At 33.9% G+C, this 23,171-nt stretch overlaps 1 protein-coding gene across 1 annotated transcript; it reads right to left on the reverse strand.

Annotated features, from left to right (window-relative positions):
• Positions 1–727: 727 nt before the first annotated feature.
• On the reverse strand, positions 728–22,237 carry LOC129079997 (phospholipid scramblase family member 5). Its single transcript, XM_054585279.1, has 7 exons — positions 22,225–22,237; positions 13,854–14,017; positions 8,199–8,241; positions 7,092–7,312; positions 4,929–5,090; positions 2,934–3,095; positions 728–766 (listed from the first exon to the last, which is right to left on the reverse strand). The coding sequence occupies exons 1-7, from the start codon at positions 22,235–22,237 to the stop codon at positions 728–730; spliced, it is 804 nt and encodes a 267-aa protein (XP_054441254.1).
• Between the last annotated feature and the right edge of the window lie 934 nt (positions 22,238–23,171).

Raw genomic sequence — 23,171 nt, forward strand, 5'->3', positions numbered from 1 at the left:
TTCTGAAAGACTACATGGTAAGTTGAGAGAGACAGGACTAGCACACAGGTTATGCCTATTAGTCATAGGACTTGAGTTCCCGCCCCTGATGACCTTGCTCCCAAGTGCGGGCGATACCAGTTAATTGATTTCCTCTATCTTCCTTCTCATCTTTAAACATACTATGTAACCAATTTTTAGCTTTTCCAATACAGAGTAAAAATGTCTTGCTACAATAAAAGATTAATAAATAAAGTTAAAAAAGACTACTTATGAAAGGGTATTTTAGAAATCCAGTTCTTCTGATTAGTAACCAGCTTTGGTACCAGAAAAACTTCAAAGTACTCTCTAAACATTGAATTTTCAACAGTGATGCTGCAAGCCTTAGTTGTCATCTTTCATGCTTATCCATGCAATAACTTCAAAAGAATGAAGAGGAAGAATGGTAATCTCTCAAAGTAACCTTGTGCTAGGGACAGTAATCTTGTTTTTTTAGCTCTCATGCATTCACAACCAAAATAACTACTTAATTGCATTATGCTTTATTAAATGTAATAACATTTTGTTACAAATGAGTAAATACTCAAACCATTCAGAAATGAAATCCAAAGCCCAAGGGTTTCTAGAAGAAAATGAAAAAGAATTAGCATCAAATGTCAACATCTTCAAGGAAAAGAAATCATTTAAAGTTGCCTTTTACTTACTTAAATATTTCCTGCATATTTTATTTTTTTTGTCATCTTGCTTGTTATAATCCAGCCAGTGAATGTTCAAAGAACATAAAATCCTACAAAGAAGTAAAATGAATGTAAGTGAATTTACAAAAAGGCAACAATTTAAGATCAAGATTATCACATGTAAGCTTTGATTACATAAAGCAGTTATCTTTCCTTATGGTGCTCCAGCAACATGCCATTTATCAGTAGGAGGAAAATTTTTTTAAAATTGTAAGTTTTATGACACTTGTGTGTCTGATTTTCAGAGCACAAGTAATTGAAAGCCTTATCTGAATCAGCATAGTGTCATCGGTCAAAATTTGAGTGATCTAGACTTTGCAGAATTAGATTGTAGGACATTCTGGGTCAGTGTAGGAAGCTGAAATAGACACTGATCTTTGAACAAGAATTAGATATATCATCATGGACTCTGTGATCAGTAACTTGATAGTCATCTAGGGAAGTACTGACAACTATACCAGAGGGCCCTCGGGAGGCAAGAGGTTAGAGCTGGGGATGTGAAGTGGTAGGCTTGAACCACAGGAGGACAAAAGTTAGACGTACTTATGAATTTTGCTGTTTGGATCAGGGAATGTCCTCACGCTAGCAGCTTTTTAAAGTCTCTTAAAACAAGGTAATAAAGTGGTGACAGTATTTAACAATTAAAAAAGATAATCCTTCCTATCAATTTATTTATAGATGTCAGTAATTTATATTGGTAATACATGTGAGAAATTGTTTTAAAAGATATGTTAGCAAAAAGCACAAATATTTTATAATATTGTGGTAAAAATGAAAAAAAAAGCAATGGATGGGTGTCATTAGATATCTTCAGACTCTGGAGTTAAAAGTTATCTTTCAGGTGATTGGGGTATTAATCCAGACCAGTGCTTCTCCAATTTACAGTGTGGGGAACTGCCAACAGTAGATAATCGCCATCAGCCTTTTACATAAAAGAAGTGGATGAGGCAGATTAAAGATGATCTCTTATTTAATATAAACATTAAGTACAGGGATTATCAAAATGGCCAAATTAAAGTTTGCGGAAGAGGGTGTGTGTGTGTGGGTGTGTGTGTGTGTGTGTGTGTGTACGCACACATGTGTGTGCATGTATGTATTTGGGGGAATTGGTGTTGAAGTGCAGAATGATCAAAATGGAAAAAGTGAGCAGGAACTGGCAAATTAACAGCCTTGTCAAGTGAAGAGAGAACAGGGAATGAAAGAAATGGTAGGTGACAGACAAGAATGACTGGAATTTATTATATCTGTAGATGATAATGGGAATCGAGGGTGAGTGACTACTTAGCAAGGCCGAAAACCTAGCCTTCTACCAACCATAAGGAACCAATAAAAATTCCTTTTAAACTTCAGAAGTAATCCCTCTTTCTCTCATATATATGTAATTATGTTTTTCTGTATTAAACTCTTAAGTATCCATCATTGATGTCACCAGGGAATTATTTTTAGTTAATATATCTCCCAAGTGTGTTACGAGAGGCTGAGTAAATAGGGCCTGTTATTTTCCCCCTAGAAGCGCACATTAATATAACCATAAGATTTAGGATCCTAAAACCGTGAAGAACAAGAAAATATGAGAGGTAGAATGTAGGGTAATTTTTAAGTTCCATGAATTTTTGTGAGTGCACTGAAAATGCTGGGCAGTGAACGAGATACTGGAGGGGACAATAGGACAGGAGACAGCCAACCCTTTGGCACAGATATTATTAGACTTCTGTTTTTCTATCAGCAGCCTCCACACCAAAGAAGAAAATGTTCTTAATCAAGTTGGAATTTGGAAAGAATGGATAAAGATATAATGTCTTTGTAATATGGAAACTGGAATGTTCTCTGTCATCTCCTGTATCTATGTACATATCAGAAGGTCAAGAAAATGGCACCTTTCATGTTCTGAACATCACCTAGCTCATTGATAAGCAATGAAACTGTCCCAAACTTTATCCGGGATAAATAATTGGGATTGTTATATCTACACACTTTTCAGTGAATGTGAAACTACACCAAAAACCTAAATTGAAGTTAAAAGAGAAGGGAAACTCAGGTTTTGATGAAATGATGAGAAGGGGGCTTCCTGACAGAAATGCAGTCTCCTGACTCCTTACCCCTGAAGAATGTTGGTCCTAAAGGAGGCTTCTACACAAATGTTATTCTTTGGGGTAAATGCTGTGTGTTTGTAATTGGTCATTGAAAAGGAGAAAAATAAATCAGTTACATTCTTACAAAGAGAAAGCAAGCACCGATCATCGCTGCTTTGACAGTCACATCTAAATCAGCAGGAACGTGGATGCCAAAGTTGTCAGCGTTGGTGAAAACGTTGTTTACAAACCCAGACCAGTATTTTGAAATCTTCCCAATTGTAAGCTTTTCATCAATTGTCTTCACCTTTAAAAAGAAAATAAGAGGTATTAAATTTGAAGGAGATGCAGATGGTTTTACACTTCTTCATGGAGATAAATTATTTCATTAATCACCTCTATGACAATGTGATGTTCATTCCTTTATATAAGTACAAGTCTGTAGATTTAACTTTGCAGTTCATTCTTCAGGAATCTTTTATGACAGTTTTCTAATCCATCATAATTTTTTAAATATACAGATGGAGAACATAATAGCAATAAATAATTAAGACCAGATGACCACAAGATGGCAGCAGGTACATAGTCTCAGTTATGTGATCTAACTGGGAAGGTAATTCCTTTACTAGAGGTCCAGATTTTAAAATGAACAAAATAAACTGATGGACAAAATAAAGGCAGAGGCATGAATACATGGAACAGACTGAGAAATCTCAGAGGGGAGGGGAGTCGGGGGGACTGGAAGAGTTTAGCCAAAGAATATATATGCATTTATGTAGAGCACCCGTGAACACAGACAACAATGGCTGAGGTGGGGGGTGGGTACTGGGTGGAAGTGGGCGAAGGGGGGAAATAGGGGACAGTGATAGCGGTATTAATGTAAAAAAAGAAAGAAAAGAAAAAATATGTTTGAGAAAGGTTTTACAAGGAATTAGCTTCACTTCTAGGTATAATTTGTTAACTTAAAATTTGCTGCTAAGATTTTATAATTACAAACACATTTAAATATCATTAACCATCTTAATCTCATTTTTACATTATACTTAGACATTTACTAAATCATTCCTTTATAACCAAACATAACTCCTATTTTTGCACTAAAAAAGCCCTAATACATCACACAGGAAATTTAGGCTAATTTGACCTAACAAAAATTATCTGTTATCTTCCTCAGCTAGAAAGAGCCCACAAGTAAACTTTATCAGTTATTTATTTGCTTGTGCTGTTTGCCATTCAAAGGCTGAAAGTGATTCAGTATAAACTTTCACTTTTGGTATATCAGTAGAAGATAAAAAATAGAGAAAGTTACTTAGGACATCCTTATACCAGGACTACTAAAACTCTTATGTCTAAGTTCTCCTTGATTATAGGGCGCATTTTTATACTTCACTCTTAGGAGAACCATGCCAAGTCCTCCTGAAGTGGGGTGGAGTTAGGATAGCTCATTTTGAAAAATTTGCATTGTATTCTATGGGAATGGTGTTCCCTAAAGTTCTACAAACTGAATGTCCTAGGTGGATGTACATGAATGAATGGATAAAAAGTAAATATACAATTTAAATCAGACCATCTCCTCTGCCTAAGATGTACTTCTAGGAGAAGCTGTTAAGATAGTTCATACTGATACAGATTAAATTTGAAAATATCTATTGTTTTTTAACATTCAATTTACACAAATACATTTATGTGAGAGATTGTTTTATAAAACAAAGTTATCAAGTGTTATAAACATGACTTTTAAATTAGTGATATTTTAATGGAATATGCTTCTGAGATGAGATTTGAACTAGAGAACATAAACACCAGGAGTAAAAGGAAGAAGATGTAATTTATGTGATTCTAAACTATATTTGTTTTAGACCATGGTGCTATATAGTTCCACATAAATCAACTTTTTATAGTATGTTAAAAAAACTCTTGGACTTAGTATTTCTGAAATTATGAGTTACTATCAACATGTACAATATTGGCTTATTATATTATTCATAAATATATTATTTTCTAATAACATATTTCTATATTTATAATAATATATTTATTCCAGAGATTTTTTTTTATGATTTGAACATTTTAAAAAATTGAATTATGTTGCAAAAAATCAGGACCTAGGTGAAAACTTCCTTCATTTTGTCAATCATACCTCAAAATCCACATCGCCAAAACAGCCACATATTGCACAAGGACCAACAATTTTCAAAATATCTTCTCTGTCTGCATTTTGGATTGTGAATTTGGGCAGAAAGGGGTCCCACTTCTGTGCAACATAACCAACTGTAGTACCAGGAGGGGCTTGGATTTCTAACTGTAAGAAGAGATAAAAATAAAATAAGATTTTCTAAGGTTACTATATTTTAATTTTATTATAATGTAAGTTTACTTCTAAAATATACTTTTATGAAATTATTTTTATATTCTACAAATCATTTTAAATATCTGCATCTAAGGAAGCAATGTAGTATTTCTTTCATACTTTATAGAAACTAAGAAATTCACTGTATAGATAAAAGTTTAGCACTATTCATTAAAAGCACAAGTCTTTGATCTTACTTCCCTAAAGAGAACCTTTCCCAGAGCTGTCTTCTGATTCTTTTCCATTTTTGTTCCAAGTACAACAGTTGATCAAGCATGGGAAGCTGTTTCACGTGAGGGACCTAATATTGACTCTTGTTCAGTTATTGCTACAACACACATCTATTTTTAATCTTCACTTATCAACCATTAAGTATGCATAAATTTTTTTTTTCTCTTCAGATTGTCAACTTCTGGCTTTTCTGTGTTCACTTAAGAGCAAATGCTTCTGCAGAGTTATAATTATTACACACCAATATAATCACAGCTTAATTTCTTCCAAAGTGTTAAAGATTAGAAATCTCATTTCAAACTTTAGTATTTTACTGATTATCCTTCATTCTAGTTTCTTTACTTTTCATCATATTGTATTTCAATAGATTTATGTAGCCAAATCAGTCCTTTGTAAAAGAGCTGGAAGTGGGTGCACAAAATGAAAATTGTTGGCTTTTAAATCAAATTAACCATCATCAGATCTCATTTGCCTTATTTATTAAATTCATAGTCTTGTGTGTATGTCTATAGTAGTTTCAACAAGACTCCTTAGAATTATATAGAATTGTTCTGGGATCACTTTTAGAATTATTGGTTTCATTGTGACCAATTTTTAAAAATTATTAATAGGTATCAGGATATATCTTATGATTAATTTATGTGATACTGGCTACTATAAAATAAAACACCAATTATCAGAAATATTCAAATGGGCATATATTCTGTGATTATACTGACTATACCATGTTGGAGCATATTAGCTCTTAAATATTCTCGGTAGGAGGATAGAAATTCTTGGGCTCCATGTATGAACACCTCAGCTATCTTATTACTAAAGCCAAGTGATTAGCCATAAATATTTGGTGAATAAACTTCCCTAATTATCCTCCTTCCATTAATATTATTTCCATTACTCTAGAACACTTGAACACAGGCCCTTCATAGAGCAACTTGCGCTTCAATAAAGACACTTGGACTGAGCTCCATTTATATTTCCTAGATATGCAATCATAGGTAAGTCACCTCCACGCTCTAGCCTGTTTCCTCAACTGCAAAATGTGGGTAATAAAACCTGTTCTTTCTAGCTCATTGAGATATCATGATATTAAAAACATCAAAATAAGTAAACATTATTTATCACCTGCATTATGCCAACGAAAGTTGTTATTACAGGTCCATTAAAGAGTAACAGAATCTATTATATATTAAAATAAAATAATTGAATGATTCCCTCTAGAACAATAACATTATCTTTTCCAAACCTTGATGTATGTCATAAATGAGTGAATACAATGGACATTCTGTACTAAACAACATTATCTAACCAAGAGAGAATATCTTGGAAGAGTTCAGTATCATCACTTAGCACTTTCTCAACTTTGCTACAGTTGAGACAAAGGGACAAAGGGTAGATTTGCTTAATGGTGAAACTCAGATATTACAATTACATGCTAATACCAAGATTCAGGAAGATGTGTCTCATTTACATGGTGCATGAGCTGTCTTCACCAATTAAGAACATAGAAGCTGCTATCTTTATTTTTGTTGTTGTTGGAAAGGAAAAAAAAATCAGTGAATTACCAAATCCTCAAGCTATTCTGATTCTAAAGGAGAAACTATTAATTCAAACAATTGAAATGTTAATTGCCCCATAGCTCCAGGTGAATGCCATTTATTAAAGAAATAATTGCTAGGCTTTTTAAAAGTAGGAGAAAAAAGCACACCAGAGCCAATGACTGACCTCTTGCAGGTAGCAAGGGCACCAGCAGCTGTTACACCTCAAGGGCCTGTTTACTGTGATCACCTCTCGACCCGAGTTATCTGTGATCCTCAGAGTGCAAGATCGCAGTGTGGAACAGAAAGTCCGATTGAAGCAGATGCTTTCCTCTACGGCAAAGTATATTCTTTGTCCCAAGCTGTTTTTAATCTCGTACTTGTTTGAGGTCTCAGTGCCAAGTATCACTGATGGGGCAAAAAAGAAAATTCTTCAAAGAAATGCTAGCGCTTAGTATCATAACTTTAAACAAATAAAAAGTGTAATGTTACTAAAAAACAGTGACATTAACTATTAAGAATATGGTATCTTCTTCACACATCTACTTCTGTGTTCTAAAATTTGAGGACTTCTCTATGGAAATTGAAGTAAACTCTGAGAGCAAAGCTGTGCATTTAACAAATGCTGATTCTAGATACCTGATCTACTTGGAAATATGCAATACCACTTTTCAACTGAAAAAGCTATCCTATAAAGAATAATATGATACTCAAATAATAATCATGTCATTGTTATGAAATTTATTGGGACGACTAACATGATAGTAAGAATTTTGCTTAAAATATCTATCTGGTAATATACCTAGAGCTACATGCTATCCTGCTATTTCAATTTTGACATATTTTAGAAATAATATGGTATATTAAGAACAAAAAATATTCAAGTAATTTGCATTCAATTAGTCCTACTTGTTTTGATGTTTAAACTTGTTTTAAAATTTAGTCTCAAACTTGAATTTCATTTCAGGAATTATTAAGAAAATGTAAAGTATTAGCAACCATGCAAATCATCACTTTTTTTTATTAGTTTAAGATTAAAAATGATGTTAGATTCCTAATGGCAATATCACCAAAGGTTTGGAGAGTTTTATGCCTTTAGGTTTATTTATGTTAGACTAATAATTTTACTTACAATGTTTATTATAAAACAATAAAATAAAATAGTGCTATTTTCAACCTAAACCTATTCTAAAAATTTAACTTGATTCTTTATAAAATATTTAAATGGAAAGAAACTTCTGAAACCTAAAATATTATCAACAGTTTTAATAAGTAAAGAATAAAATATACTTACTTCCAAGAAGCTCCACCTGCTGGTGTATAATTATGAGGTCTAACTGTTAAAGGATGACATAAAGGAAATAAAAAGTATTACATCACAACTCTGACCATTTTTGGAGATATTATTAAGTTGTTTACTAGACTATATGAAATAAGGTGATCTTTGTATTCTCTGTTATCAAAACAGTTGAATACAGTTCACATTTTATAATGAAAAAGAAAGCAAAATGTTTTTTATTAATATGAAAGTAAAATATAACAAGAACCCCGAAAGTTCCAAGCAGGATTGCCCAAAATATAAATGGAAACTGTCGTTAACTCTGTGCTCTTTCTGTGTTAATGGAATAAAAGGGTAGCTGTTGGAAACTATACTTTGAGAACATTCTTTTAAACAATCTCTGAACAATAATACCAGTGAGGTTTTAAATGTCTACTCCCCCTCCCTTTTTTTTATTTTAAAGAAATGAAACAAAGCAACAAGGATCTGAATGTCTGGCCTCTCACAACTCCACCTAACTTGACTCTCTTGTTAAGCTGCAGCTCATGCTGCACAGTGAGGATATGTCTTTGTGACAGCTGAAAGAGCATACTCTGGAAAATTTTCTCATTCATACCTTCCTCTGGACTAGGAAAAAAATCTTGCTGATGTTGACAAAATATTAATATAAGCAGAATGAGAGTTATGCCACTAAATGCATGGTAAAATTTGCCTTATATAATTAGAAATGAAGTTAATTTACAGTAAATAAAGTATCTATACAATTGTGAAACAAGTATAAAAGTAGGCAATACAGACTGTTCTTAAAGAAAATTTTAAAATATGTTTTTAGAATGGATTTTGTTTGTGTATACCTTAACTATGACATTCAGTACTCGAAGTCATGAGCATAGTATAATGCTGGTCATTGTCATTTCTAGTATTTAATTTTCTATTTTCCCTTTAAATTTTCTTTATTATCTTTCCACATTAATAAACTCACATGTAACTGTCATTACTAATATTTGGCATTGATTGGCTATGACAAACACAGAAAATTGAAAGTTATATTATTTCCTTCATTCTCCTTGCATATACTGAAGTGGAGGTAAAACTAATATCATTCCTTTATCCAAATGTTGTTATTGATAAAAGTGAGCATGTGGCCTCTTCTTAAGATTCACAAAATATATTTTCCAAAAATAATTTATGATTTAAGATATTATAAAACCTACTTTAACAATTATGGCATTGTTTTTAAATTAGAACCAACCAAATGGGAGAAGTTATTTGCAAATAACTCCAACAAGGGGTTAATATCTAAAATAAATAAAGAACTCCGACAACTCAACAATATGCATAAATATTTGCAAAAAAAATATGCAAAAATGACATGCAAATTTGTGAAGCACTCCATATTTTTTAAAAATGGGCAGAGGACCTGAACAGATACTTCTCACAGGAAGACATACAAATGGCCAATAACTATATGAAAAGATTCTCAACTTCACTAGCTACTAGGGAAAATACAAATAAAAACTACAATGAAATACCACATCACACCTGTTAGAATGGTTATTATCAAAGAGACAGATAATAACAGGTGTTGGAGAGGTTGTGGAGATAAAGGAACAGTAATTCACTGCTGGTGAGAATATAAACTGGTATATTCATTATGGACAATGGTATGGGTGTTCCTTAAAAAATTAAGAATAGAATTATCATATTACCCAGCAACCTCTCTTCTGGATATCTATCCCAAAAGTTTGAAAAGATATATGCATCCTTATGTTCATTGAAGCATTATTCATGGTAGCCATGACATGGAAAGTGAATTGTCCCTCAGCAGATGATTCATAAAGAATACGACTCTGTCATAAGATGAAATACTGCCATGTTTGTGACAACATGGATGTATCTTTAGAATAGCATGCTAAGGTTAATACTTGGAAAAAGTTAAGAACCATATGGTTTCAATCATGTGAGATATAAAACTGAAAGCACAAATGAACAAATAACACAAACAAACAAAAATTCATAGACACAGACTAAGTATGGTGCATACCAGAAGGGAGAAGTTTCGGGCAATAGTAAAGGGTCGAGGGGGTGGACTCTATGGTGATGGAATGAAATTTGACTTTGGGTGGTGGGTATACAAAACAATATACAGATGATATATCATAGAATTGTACACTTGAAACCTATATAATTTTAGTAACCAATGCCATCCCGCTAAATTTTATAAAAAATTAAAATCAGGTTTTTTGTACTGTATTGTTGTTAGTTCTGGTCTCTTCCTTTGAGAGAATTTGAGGGCTTTGGGAAGAGAAGACATAAGCCTCATTAAAGCCATCCATAAGGATTCAGCAGTGGCTCTACGTAGAAGTAACCTAGGGACAGGGAGAACTATAGGGCCAAGACTAAGGTTTAAGTTTAGGGCCTTTAAATATTAGTGTCATGGATCAAGTCTTAGTCTTGAAATTAAAGGGATAACAGTTAAGACCCATTCTACAATGGAAAGGGAAATTATACCTCTGTAATATATATTAATGACAGTTGTTTATTTAATGACTATACTGAGATAGTCACTATGCTAGATATTTTGACATAGTGTCTGATTTAATTCTCACAAGAACTCAGAAAGATAGATACCACTATGTTTTACGTGTGAGACAACAATCCCAGAGAGATTAAATAGTTTTCCCAAGAACTGCAGTCTGTAAGTGGTTGCGCTGGGATTTGAATTCAGGCTGTACTACAGCCAATTTTGATATGCTTTCCACTCTCTTGTACTGGCATCACTAAGCTAATCTTAGAAACTGGGAGAAACAATTCTTAAGTGACTACAGGGCCTTTAAATACCTTTCTTCCTTATTTTCTGTATCCTTATATAGGTGAATACCCTATCCTCTGTAATAACATTTGATTGGATTTGATCTATCTCTGTGAGAAAACCTTCTGCACTTGAAGGTCTTGTTTTTGGTTGTAGTTTCCTTTTTGTCTTACGCCACCTATAAACCATGGTGTAAATGGGCCTTTTCCATCCTTTGCTATTAATTAATGAACTGGGAATTGTTGGAAAGTTTAAACTTTAAACTTCAAATCATATATTTAGGTGTCAGGGCAACTAAAGCACCCCTAAAGTATGAATGCTATAGAATGGATAGCTAATGACAGCCTTGGATATACAGCTTAATAATAACTTCTTATGCATAATGTATCAGGTTTGTAGATATCAGTAATTACATTTAATATAGGTATTGTTGACTCTTCAACAACCCAAATTTGGATTGTGCAGGTCCACTTATATGCAGATTTTTTTTCAATAAATACTGTAAATATATTTTTTCCTTTTTATGACTTTCTTAGTAACATTTCTTTTTCTCTAGCTTACTTTATTGTAAGAATACAGTACTTAGTACATATAACATACGAAATTTGTGTTAATTGAATATGTTATCAGTAAGGCTTCCATTCAATAGTAGGGTATATTTGGGGGAGTCAAAATTTATATATGAATTTTTTCTGTGCAAGGGGTCAGTGTCTGTAACCTATGAGTTGTTCAAGGGTCAGCTGAACTTCAAAATAAATGGAATATTTACATACTTTTTAGACTTTAATGTATTTCTCTTACCTATAGATAACTAAATTATAATTTGGCACTTGTAGAATAAAATATTATTGACTATTATGACTGTGTTAATCTAATCTGGAAAAAGAAGCTATTAATTTTATTCTTAGATTTAACCTTAGCTCGCTCGCTCTCTTTATACGCTCACGCGCGTGCACGCACACACACGGGAATATATTTATAAATTGTTAATGGAAAAAATGATTTACAATATTTTTGGGTGGACTTGATTAAAAGAGAATAAGTGATTCTTTAAAATTTTACTTTTTTTCAATTTAGAGAACTTTGTGTATTTTTTTCTTTTTATAGAAGAATGTGTTATTTCCAAAAGTTCATAATTTTACTTAATTCTTATGGTTTTTAGATAAAAGTTAATGCATAAGAATTGATTCTATAGATGTCTCTTACAGACTTGTGGTATATAAAGCTTTTAAAATGAAATTTTAAAATAACATTCATCCCGTTATACACACAGTACTTTAAAACAAATATGTTCTTTTAGAATAAAGTGAATAAATTATCTTTACCTTTGAAGTAAAATATTCACCAATTTGTGACATATTTTTGTTTTCTGTAAAATATCACCATAGGAATATTTTTGGAAAATTGACTTTGTTTTAGAACTGAAGCCGATGAGTTCATATCTCTATTTATTGACTATGAAAGAAAATGTATTCATGTCAAGCATCTGGCTCCGGGTGTGTCATCATTCATGGATGGAAGAAGAATATGTGATGACCATATGTGATCATCAAACCTCAGCCCTCTGGCACTGGTATATCACTCTTATCCTTGGCAAAACCTTGTCTGACAACGTTCCCAAACAGCTTGCAGCAGTTAATCAACTCTAGTCAGCTATTACAGCTGATCCTTTCTGCAGATGGAAGATGGTGGGTTAGCTTTCCCAGCTCTTTTACATATCTCCCTGAGCTCCCCAGTCTCTAAAGTACATTTGTCTGCCAGTGGGTTTCTGGAGAAGGCATCTGCAATTATAAACATTTTCCCAGGAACATATGCTGCATGCAGCTTAAACCCTATCAGGCATAACAGAAATCTCTTGTACCTTAAGGGAATTAACACAGAGATTTGATTTTGATAAAGGAGATAGACTTTATAGTTTGAAAGAATGCCAAACAAGCTGAAAATTGCAGCAGATGTGCTGACATCTCAATATTAGTGTAAGTGTATTTCCAATCTTTTGTAGGATAAAATACCAAGGCAACAATTATATATATATATATATATAAAATATATAAATACAATTGCTATTCACATGTCATATAATTCAGATGGTATATCTTGATTGAATTATTATGAAGTTAAATCACTGCTTATCTTCCAATGATAACTAGTGACTATAACTAATAATAATATGATTTTTCAAGCAAATTAACCTGGAGATACAACAGTGTCAAAGGCAATATTATCAACTTGGTAGTTTCCGTTCCCTTGGATTTGCATCCATCACCTGAGATTCAATTGAAGACAAACTCTCAGCTCATTACAGAAGCTTCTTGCTCAGTATAACAACCTTTTTCTCTTCTATACACCACACATTACAGTTGTGTGTTATTTGGCTTTGGTAAACAGCCTGGCACTTTTTGCCAACATTTTTTTTGTCTTGTCTATTAGGTCACAGAATGTTTGAGTGAAAGGGACTAGGTTATATGTTTTTTATATGGTTTGATTTTAGCAAGTGCTCAATAAATATTCTTTAATTAAACAGCTGTCGATGTTAGATATACATATTAAATGTTTTTTGAGGATAAATTTGCTGACACTTTGAGCAATGAGAAGAAGGGTAAACATGCTAAATAGCTCAATTGAAAATGTTTAGTCTTATTACTCTGTCAAAGAAACTAGAAGTGGTAATAAAAGTAAACAAATTTCTTCCCCCAAAATAGAAATAAATAAAAGAAAAAAAATTAATTTCATGGTTTATAATGCTTTTCTCACTTCAGTAGGTTATTGAAGTCCTTCAACCTTGGTTTAAAAGCAAGAAACCAAGTTTGTATTCATTTTAAGGAGAAACATTCATAGTAATAGAAAAATAAAAACACCTGGCTTAAATATTCCAGACCAGGAGGGAGACTGCCTGGTGGAGGGTGACCTAAATGCCACACTTGGCTCTCTGGATTGGAAGGTGAGACATGTCGGTCATGGTCCGAGTCTGAAGCTCCAGGAAGAAAATGAGGCAGACCTCTGCTGCTTTGGTTCTGTGCATCTGCAAGAGGAAAAAAATCATTACATTTAGTTTTTTAAATACTATTTGTTACTTCTAATTTGGTGGGTAGAACTCGTGCTGCCCTTTCCTTCATTTTATCCTACTCACTGTCATACCCCTTGACTCCTAAACCAGCGAAAAGGAATGTAGAAGATTGTTAGTAGTTGTGAAAAAATGTTGGGTAACTTGGGCTAAAAACATGATTTTAGAAAATACATATTGTTTGAAGGCCTGTAAAACTTCCGTTCAAAGAAGTAAAAAATTATAAAATATAAAAAAGAAAATAAATAGTAGAAAGAATGAAATATTCTCTAAAAATAAAAGGGTAACTTAGATACAGGTTTTGAATCATAATTATGACTTTCAGTAATATTCTCCCTTCTCTAAATATTATGAGGGTGCCTCATAATTTTCAAGAATATTTTGGGTTTTTTTTTTCTTTTTTTTCTTTATTTTTTCAAATACATTTGTCTCTGCCTACCGCCCACCACTTTCCCTTGCCCCCTCCCTCCCTCTCTCCCTCCCTTCCTCAACTCTTCCTCTTTGGTTTTGTCCATGAGTTCTTGCTATATGTTCCTTGACTTTCCCTTTCCCTTCCTTTTCCCCGCCTCCCGCCCCCTTCCCTCTTGTCTCGGTTGGTTTCTTTTCCTTTCAGCGTTGCTGGTCTTATTTTCTTTGCATCTTTGTATTGTTGGTTAGGTTCCACTTATAGGTGACATCATATGGTATTTGTCTTTCGCCCCCTGCATAATGCATAATGCTCTTGAGTTCCATCCATGCTGTCGCGAGGTTTAGTAGTTTTTTTTTCTGCTGCATAGTATTCCATTGTGTAAATGTACCACTGTTTTTTGATCCAGTCATCTACTGATGGGCATTTAGGTTGCTTCCAACACTTGGCTGTTGTAAATTGTGCTGCTATGAACATTGGGGTGCATAGGTTCTTTTGAATTGGCGTTTTGGGATTCTTAGGGTATAGTCCCAGCAGGGGAATCACTGGATCAAAAGGCAGTTCCATTTTCAGCTTTTTGAGGAAATTCCACACTGCTTTCCACAGTGGCTGCACCAGTCTGCATTCCCACCAACAGTGGACTAGGGTTCCCTTTTCTCCACAGCCTCGCCAGCACCTGTTGTTTGTTGATCTGTTCATGATGGCCATTCTGACCGGTGTGAGGTGGTACCTCATGGTGGCTTTGATCTGCATTTCTCTGATGGCTAGTGATGCTGAGCATCCTTTCAAATGTCTCTAGGCCCTCTGTATCTCCTCCTTGGAAAAGCGTCTGCCCAGGTCCTTTGCCCATTTTTTGATTGGATCGTTTGTCTTTTTGGAGTGGAGTCGAGTGAGTTCTTTATATATCTTGGAGATCAAACCTCTATCTGATGTATCATTAGCGAATATATTTTCCCATATGGTTGGCTCCTTTTTCATTTTGCTGATGTTTTCTTTAGCCGTGCAGGAGCTTCTTATTTTGATGAGGTCCCACTTGTTTATTCTTTCCTTTATGTTCCTTACTTTAGGAGACATATCAGTGAAAAAATTGCTGCGTGGGATATCTGAGAGTTTCCTGCCAATGGCCTCCTCTAGGACTTTGATGGTGTTGCGACTTATATTTAGGTCTTTTATCCATCTTGAGTTTATTTTCGTGTATGGTGTCAGCTGATGAGTCAATTCCAACTTTTTGCATGTAGCCGTCCAGCTCTCCCAACACCATTTGTTGAAGAGGCTATTATTGCTCCATTTTGTGCTTCTGCCCCTTTGTCAAATATTAAATGCCCATAGAGACCTGGGCTTATTTCTGGGCTTTCTATTCTGTTCCACTGGTCTATGGGTCTGTTCTTGTGCCAGTACCAGATTGTTTTGAGTATAGTGGCTTTGTAGTAGAGTTTGATGTCCGGTATTGTGATCCCTCCTACTTTGTGTTTCTTTCTCAAAATTGCTGAGGCTATGTGGGGTCATTTATGGTTCCATATAAATTTTTGAAATGTCTGTTCTATTTCTGTGAAATACGTCATTGGTATCTTAATAGGGATTGCGTTGAATCTATAAATTGCTTTGGGTAGTATGGACATTTTGATGATATTAATTCTTCCAATCCATGAGCACAGTATATGCTTCCATTTATTTGTGTCTTCCTTAATTTCTTTCTTCAATGTTGTATAGTTTTCTGCATACAGGTTTTTTACCTCCTTGGTTAAATTTATTCCTAGGTACTTTATTTTTCTTGTTGCTATATCAAATGGTATTTTATTTCTGATTTCTTCTTCTTCTATTTCATTGCTGGTGTACAGAAATGCCTTTGATTTCTGAATATTGTGTTTGTATCCTGCTGTTTTGCCAAATTCACTTATTAGGTTGAGGAGTTTTTTTGTAGAGTCTACAGGGTTTTCTATGTACACTATCATGTCATCTGCAAACAATGGTAGCTTTACTTCCTCCTTTCCTATTTGGATGCCTTTTATTTCATTTTCTTGTCTGACCGTGGCTAGGACTTCCAATACGATGTTGAAAAGAAGTGGTGAAAGCAGACATCCTTGTCGTGTTCCCGATCTTAGTGGGAAAGCCTTTAGTTTTTGCCCGTTGAGTATGATGTTGGCTGTTTGGTTTTTCGTATATGGCCTTTATTACGTTGAGGAATGCCCCATTTATTCCCATTTTGCTGAGTATTTTGATTATAATTGGGTGCTGTACCTTATCGAATGATTTCTCTGCATCTATCGAGATGATCATGTGGTGTTCGTCTTTTCTTTTATTTATGTGATGTATTACGTTTATTGACTTGTGTATATTGAACCATCCCTGCATCTCTGGGAAGAATCCCACTTGATCATGGTGGATAATCTTTTTAATGTATTGCTGGATGCGGTTTGCCAATATTTTGTTGAGGATTTTGGCATCTATGTTCATCAGTGAAATTGGCCTGTAGTTTTCTTTCTTTGTAGGGTCTTTATCTGGTTTTGGGATCAGGGTGATGCTGGCCTCATAAAAGGAGTCTGGGAGTCTTCCCTCCTCTTGGATTTTTTGGAATAGTCTGAGAAGGACAGGGGTTAGCTCTTCCTTAAATGTTTTGTAAAATTCTCCTGGGAAACCATCCGGCCCTGGGCTTTTGTGTGCCGGGAGTTTCTTGATGACTGCTTCCATTTCCCCAGCTGTTATCGGTCTGTTCAAGCTTTCTGTTTCTTCCTCCTTCAGTGTTAGAAGATTATACTTTTCTAAAAATTTGTCCATTTCATCAAGGCTTTCAAATTTCTTGGCATATAATTGTTCATAGTAGTTTCTGACAATCCTTTGTATTTCTGTGGTATCAGTTGTTATTTCTCCTCTTTCATTTCTGATATTATTAATTTGGGTCCTCTCCCTTTTTTTCTTGATGAGTCTGCTTAAAGGCTTGTCAATTTTATTTATCTTTTCAAAGAACCAGCTTCTGGATTGGTTGATCCTCTGAATTGTTCTTTTCGTCTCTATGTCATTCAGTTCTGCTCTAATCTTGACTATTTCCTTCCTTCTCCTTGCTCTGGGATTTATTTGTTGTTGTTTCTCCAATTCAAGAATATTTTGTATAATTATCAATTATATTGTTATGACTAGGTTTAATTCAGTGATTCTTATTCATCATCCTGCTTCAGTACCATCTGGAGAGCTTGTCAAAGCAAGATTTCTAGGCCCATCCCTGAGAGTTTATGGTTTAATAGCTGACATGGGGGTGGAGCTTGACAATTTGCATTTCTAGTAAATTCCCAGTTAAGTTAATGCTATTAGTCTGATGGTATAACTTGAGAATTAATGGTTTAGTTCTATATACTATGAGAATATTTATAACTATTTTATGAACTTCTTAAGGGCAATATATCTAATTTAGCTTGGATTTCTCAACATTTGGTAGAAAAGCATTAAAAAATTTATTTGACCATATGAATTCCTTTGTAGCTGACCAAAACCTACAAAAGGTAAAATAATTACAGATTTCTATAATGTTTGGCTTTTTCAAAAGAGAATCACCTGTTTTCTATGCTATTGCCAGGTAAAAATATTACTGTTTCCATGACCTTTTAGATTGAAATTTGGAGATTTGCTATTTACTGTGTATTAGTCTGGAGCTTGTGTAAAATAACCCTAATAAATGTGCAAGCAAAAGCATACTTCTTTGTTAAAGAATATAAATTATTCTTTCTACTATCATTTTTCCTTTTTCTTCTCATATGACTGCCATTTAGATACCTCCCTTTATAGATACTAGGTTTTTTTCCAAGACTACCAGTGTTTTTTTACTTCTCATCTTTATTAATTCCTTGATTAAAAAATTCTTAGTGTGCCTTCATTTAGTTTATCAATACTGCAGTTTTAGAATGAGTGTAGCTGTGGATTAAGTTTCATGACAATATTTTCAAATATTAGAGCAGCCAAAATAAAGACAAATACTTCAGACTATTCTAAAGACAGGTTAGTGGGAAAGACACGGATAATAGTTCTGATTTACTGTAAAAAGGAACTTATAACAGTTGCACACATATTTGAATAAGTACTCTCATACATATACTAAATTTAGAATGACATCTGTATAATACACAATAAATTAGAAGTCTCTCTTCAACACTGATGTTCAGATTAATGTAAATTGTGTGTATTTGTGTGAGAAGGTATCCTTCTGAATCTTTTAAATTGCTAAAAATAAATTTGGAAAAGTATTGAGTTGTCTTTGTAGATAGTAAGTTCCCCATTATTAAGAGAATTCAGATATAGCCAGGACGAGCACTTAGATGTGGATTAAAAAACAAACAAACAAACAAACAAAAAAGAAACAAAATCATTGAAGGAACATAGGCATCAAAGGAATGGTCCTTTGGACAATGACAAACTCTTTCTAGTAATAGTAGGCTCATTAAGGCTGTGTGTAGTTGTGGCATTAATGAAGAACAATAGCAAATGATTCCTTTATTTAATCTTTTTTTCCAAATACATTTGTCTCTGCCTACCCCCCACCACTTTCCCTTGCCCCCTCCCTCCTTCCCTCCCTCAGCTCTTCCCCTTTGGTTTTGTCCTTGCTATATGTTCCTTGACTTGCCTCTTCCCTTCCTTTTCCCCGCCCCCCTCCCTCCTTCCCTCTTGTCTCTGTTGATTTCTTTTCCTTTCAGTGTTGCTGGTCTTATTTTCCTTGCATCTTTGTATTGTTGGTTAGGTTCCACTTATAGGTGAGATCATATGGTATTTGTCTTTCGCTCCCTGGCTTATTCGCTTAAGAGAGCAGGAATAGATGAAGAAAAATGGCCGTTTGTACTGCTCTATGGCATTTGGAATTTGGACAAGCTTCAGGGTTAGGACCACATGGAAACAAACCTGTCATCTGGCCCTACTAAAATAGATCTCCATATCCATAACATAGCAGACTGCTTCCCACAAGGACCCCATCCTGAGCTGCTCTCAGACCAGGGAAGACGCAGGAGATGTAGGCTTTAGAACTAACTCCTCTTGCTCTTGAGGAGCCTGAATGGGACCCCAAACAGTAACCTGAGAGGGAGACTATGTGGTACTTCATCAGATTTAGCAGAGGAGCTAATGGCCAGTGTGACAATAAGAACTGAAAAATAGTAACAGGCAACAGGCATCTTTTCTCCAGCATTAGTGCCAAACACACTGTTGTCATTGACTTTCAGAAAAACATACAGGCAAAATTGTGATCTAGGGAAAATTAGTTCATGATGATAAAATTCAGAATAGGCTTCTGTTTGGGAGTGGAGGAACATGGTTATTGACTGGAAAGGGAACTTTACGAGGTTCCAGAGACGTTCTGTATCTCAATCTCGGTGGTAGTTACACAAGTGCATCCTTATTTTAAAATTATAGAGCTTAAACTGGATGCTCATTATGCACTTTACACTTCACATATTATCCTTCAATTAATATTTGGGTGTCTCTCCTTGTCAATTTTATTATTAAAAAGATTAGTGAATTACTCGAATTTTATCATGTAAACTGGGTGTGCTCTAACAAGATACAGTAGGTGGTTCAGTGCCTGGCAAGTGGCTCTACAGTCCTGACCCAGATCTATAGGCTCTTAGACCTCATGGCAGGTCCAGAGGCATTAATGCATTTGGGGCCCAGGCCAGATCATGTCCAAAGTTTTTATTCATGAGTAGTTTCAGTAGGTGAAGACTGTTGGGATCCCTATTCTGAGATCACTTGCTTCCTCATTTGGGATTTCAGTTCACATTGAAGCACCCTTTAGAAATAGCTCTTGTTCCTGGAATCTCCTGCTTTTGTCAAACTTAAAACAAAGTTTTATACCAACCTGTTCTTAAATTGTGTTTATTTACACTAAACCAGGGAACTTCAGACCACACAAATATTTCTTCAGTTCTAATGGCATCCAGTATTCAGACTACCCTTCAGTTTAGTGGTCAATTGAATTGCCTACAAAATGTGTGAAATGTCCACTAAGCCTGTACTACCTGGGAAAATGATCATTGCCAATATAGTTTAATGGGCCAGAGAATATTCATAATGTTATAAATAATGTCTTTAAATATATCTAAAGAAAATTGTGCACAAAAATGTTTATGTAAATAATGATGATAATCCTACTTGCCCCCTCAAACATGATTTCTAATTCAAAAGGAAGCTTCATTTTTAATCCTTTTAAGTTGTATAGGGTCTCTAACAGATGTTTTACCCACTTCACATGTTATTTTGAGTAGGATGCAGAAGGAGTGTTAGTTTTCTACCTGAAGTTTTACCTCAAAGTTCAGTGTTGAACACATCATTAATAAGCATCAATGCTTTTTTGGTAGATTAATCACATTTTGATCATAGTATTGCTTTCTAGTCACAAGTTTCTTTAAAGACTCAGACTACCAGATAAAGAAGGAACTCCTTTGAATTTCCATCTGGCTTTGAATTTCTATCTACTATTTTAAAAATGTATAACTAGCTTATAAATATTTCAAGTACTCTGCAAGTCTTTACCTTACAGGCTACAGTTGTTCTGTAACTCTTATTTTATAAAGTGATGAAGTGTTTTGAACTAAGTGTTAGTGTCAAGCTTAAATTTAAAATATTTGTCAAGATATTTTTGTTTGTCTTCAGTATAAAACTGAAGCACATATTAAAATCAATGATTTTGATGCCTCATGTCTGCTTTACAATTTGTTTGAAATTTCCCAATGATACTCAGGGCCTGGTGTACATGAAATGTTGACAAAAAGTGGAAAGTTACCTTGTTTGTTTTATATTATATAGCACCCAAAGTATATTTGGATAAAAGAAGCAAATTAGCATATGCTTTTCTTTGAATGGATCATTAATTTAATTTAGGATATTTTAAATTGGTGGATTCTGTTTTCCTATTTGTAATTAGGTTAGTTTTCTATCAATTATACTAATCATAATTCTTTATGATAAAACTTTTCATTAGAGCTTAGAGTTTAATGACTTACTCTGATAATGAAATGAAAATACATTATAATTTCATTTTTATGTAATTGCACACATATTTTTAGTAACATTGCAAACCATTACCCTAAGAAACAACCACAACTCTTGTCTTTTTGAGAAATTCTTTAGAGTAAGAAAAGTAAGACAACAGTAATGATAGTTATACTGTTTTAGCGATTTGAGGAAAGACTTACCAGTGCCTCTCTGCCCCAGTGCCTAATCTGTTTGCTTAATTTAGTTATTTTCTGTTCACATATATAATTTACTATCAAGGAAATTTTGAAAGATTTTTACTTCATAGTTCAGAAATATTTATTTGTAGTCCATTAAGATTTTAGGATTAGCCAATAACAAATGTCGAATTCATTACAATAAATGGCTGCATCAAACAAATGGAAAATTTAAAAAAACTTTTTAACTTATGTATGAAAAGTTTTCTTCAAATCTCTTTAAACTTGGAAGATCAACCTGTCCTTGTATTTGGCATTAAATATTCCCATTTTAAATTTTGCTCTGCAGCTTTTCCTGTTAACTCACTATGTTTATATTTATGATAACTAAAACATTGTTTACAGCTTAACTTTTACATTTCATCAAAGTGTTTTTTTTTTTAATTTAATGCAGCATGCTCCTTGGAGTTTAAAAATTTTTAAATTCCAGTGCTCAAAAGAGACAAATGACAGGTCTTCAAGTATCAATCTCATTGATTTTAATACCCCTACAACTCTGTATTTTTAGTCATACTATAAAGAAAAAATTATTAGTTGGCTATATTTACTCTTACCTTTAGAGGCCATGAAGACTTCTGAGTCACTTCTTCAAAGACAGCCAGGTTAAAAGAAAATGCTTTTCTTGTTGCAGCCAGGAGAGAAAACACAGCATGAGTAAAACTTCAGAAGGTATCTTCCTACTTCATGTGAGCTTACAAATAACAGAGGAAGGGAGTGCCTCGCTCCGCTTCCAGAGTGCCGTACTTTATCACTGTGGACACCAGGGGAAGATGAAGCTACCACCTAAGGTATATACTGTTAGAAACCATCATACCACTTGATGGCTGAGGAACAATTTGAAAATAATAAAAACCAGAAAAGAAATTATATTACACTCATTTTAAAAATCTTGTTTCCACTTAGTTGTTTTTGTATTTCTTGGAACATATATATTTTTTATATTCACTATATATTAGAATTATTTTATTTTTCCAGTTTCTAGAATTCTTCCATGCAGAATCTATGATAAAATATTCCATCATGTGTAAGTTCCTGACAGTTCTAAATAACAATTTTTTATATGATGAAAATATGTGAACACCAACTTTCTTATTTTCTCTCAAGATTTCTACCTACTCTCTCCCCCAAAAACAAACCAATAAAAAGAAGATGTATTCCCTAATATTTATGTACATAAATAAATCTTTATTTTCCTTTTTAATTGATTTGATGAATTAGAGGCATTTGAAAATACAAACCTTCAATAACCTTGTAGTTCATTGAAACATACAGGTGATATTTAACTGCATTATACAATACACAGAGGGGAAAAAAGCACTGTAACCTTGAGTAGACAGCTCACATTTCTAAGTGCAGCTGGCTAGGTCACCATGGAGATTTTGCTCAACAAGTCAATTGCCCTGGGTGGCACAATTTGCAAAGGTTGAACTTGCAGGATATACTGCATTATCAGCAACACTGATACTTCTAAAAATAGTGGACTGAGAAGGCATAAAGAGCG

The sequence above is a fragment of the Pteronotus mesoamericanus genome, unplaced genomic scaffold (genome assembly GCF_021234165.1).
Source record: "Pteronotus mesoamericanus isolate MK-2021 breed Mesoamerican mustached bat unplaced genomic scaffold, CSHL_Meso_final contig_82, whole genome shotgun sequence".
NCBI lineage: Eukaryota > Metazoa > Chordata > Mammalia > Chiroptera > Mormoopidae > Pteronotus > Pteronotus mesoamericanus.

Coding starts and splice junctions, on each gene's coding strand:
- LOC129079997 (XM_054585279.1), bottom strand. Junction 8,242..13,853: donor GTCTGGAATATTTAAGCCAG/GTGTTTTTATTT, acceptor ATCCTTTAACAG/TTAGACCTCATAATTATACA. Junction 3,096..4,928: donor TTGGCGATGTGGATTTTGAG/GTATGATTGACA, acceptor TTCTTTTTAAAG/GTGAAGACAATTGATGAAAA.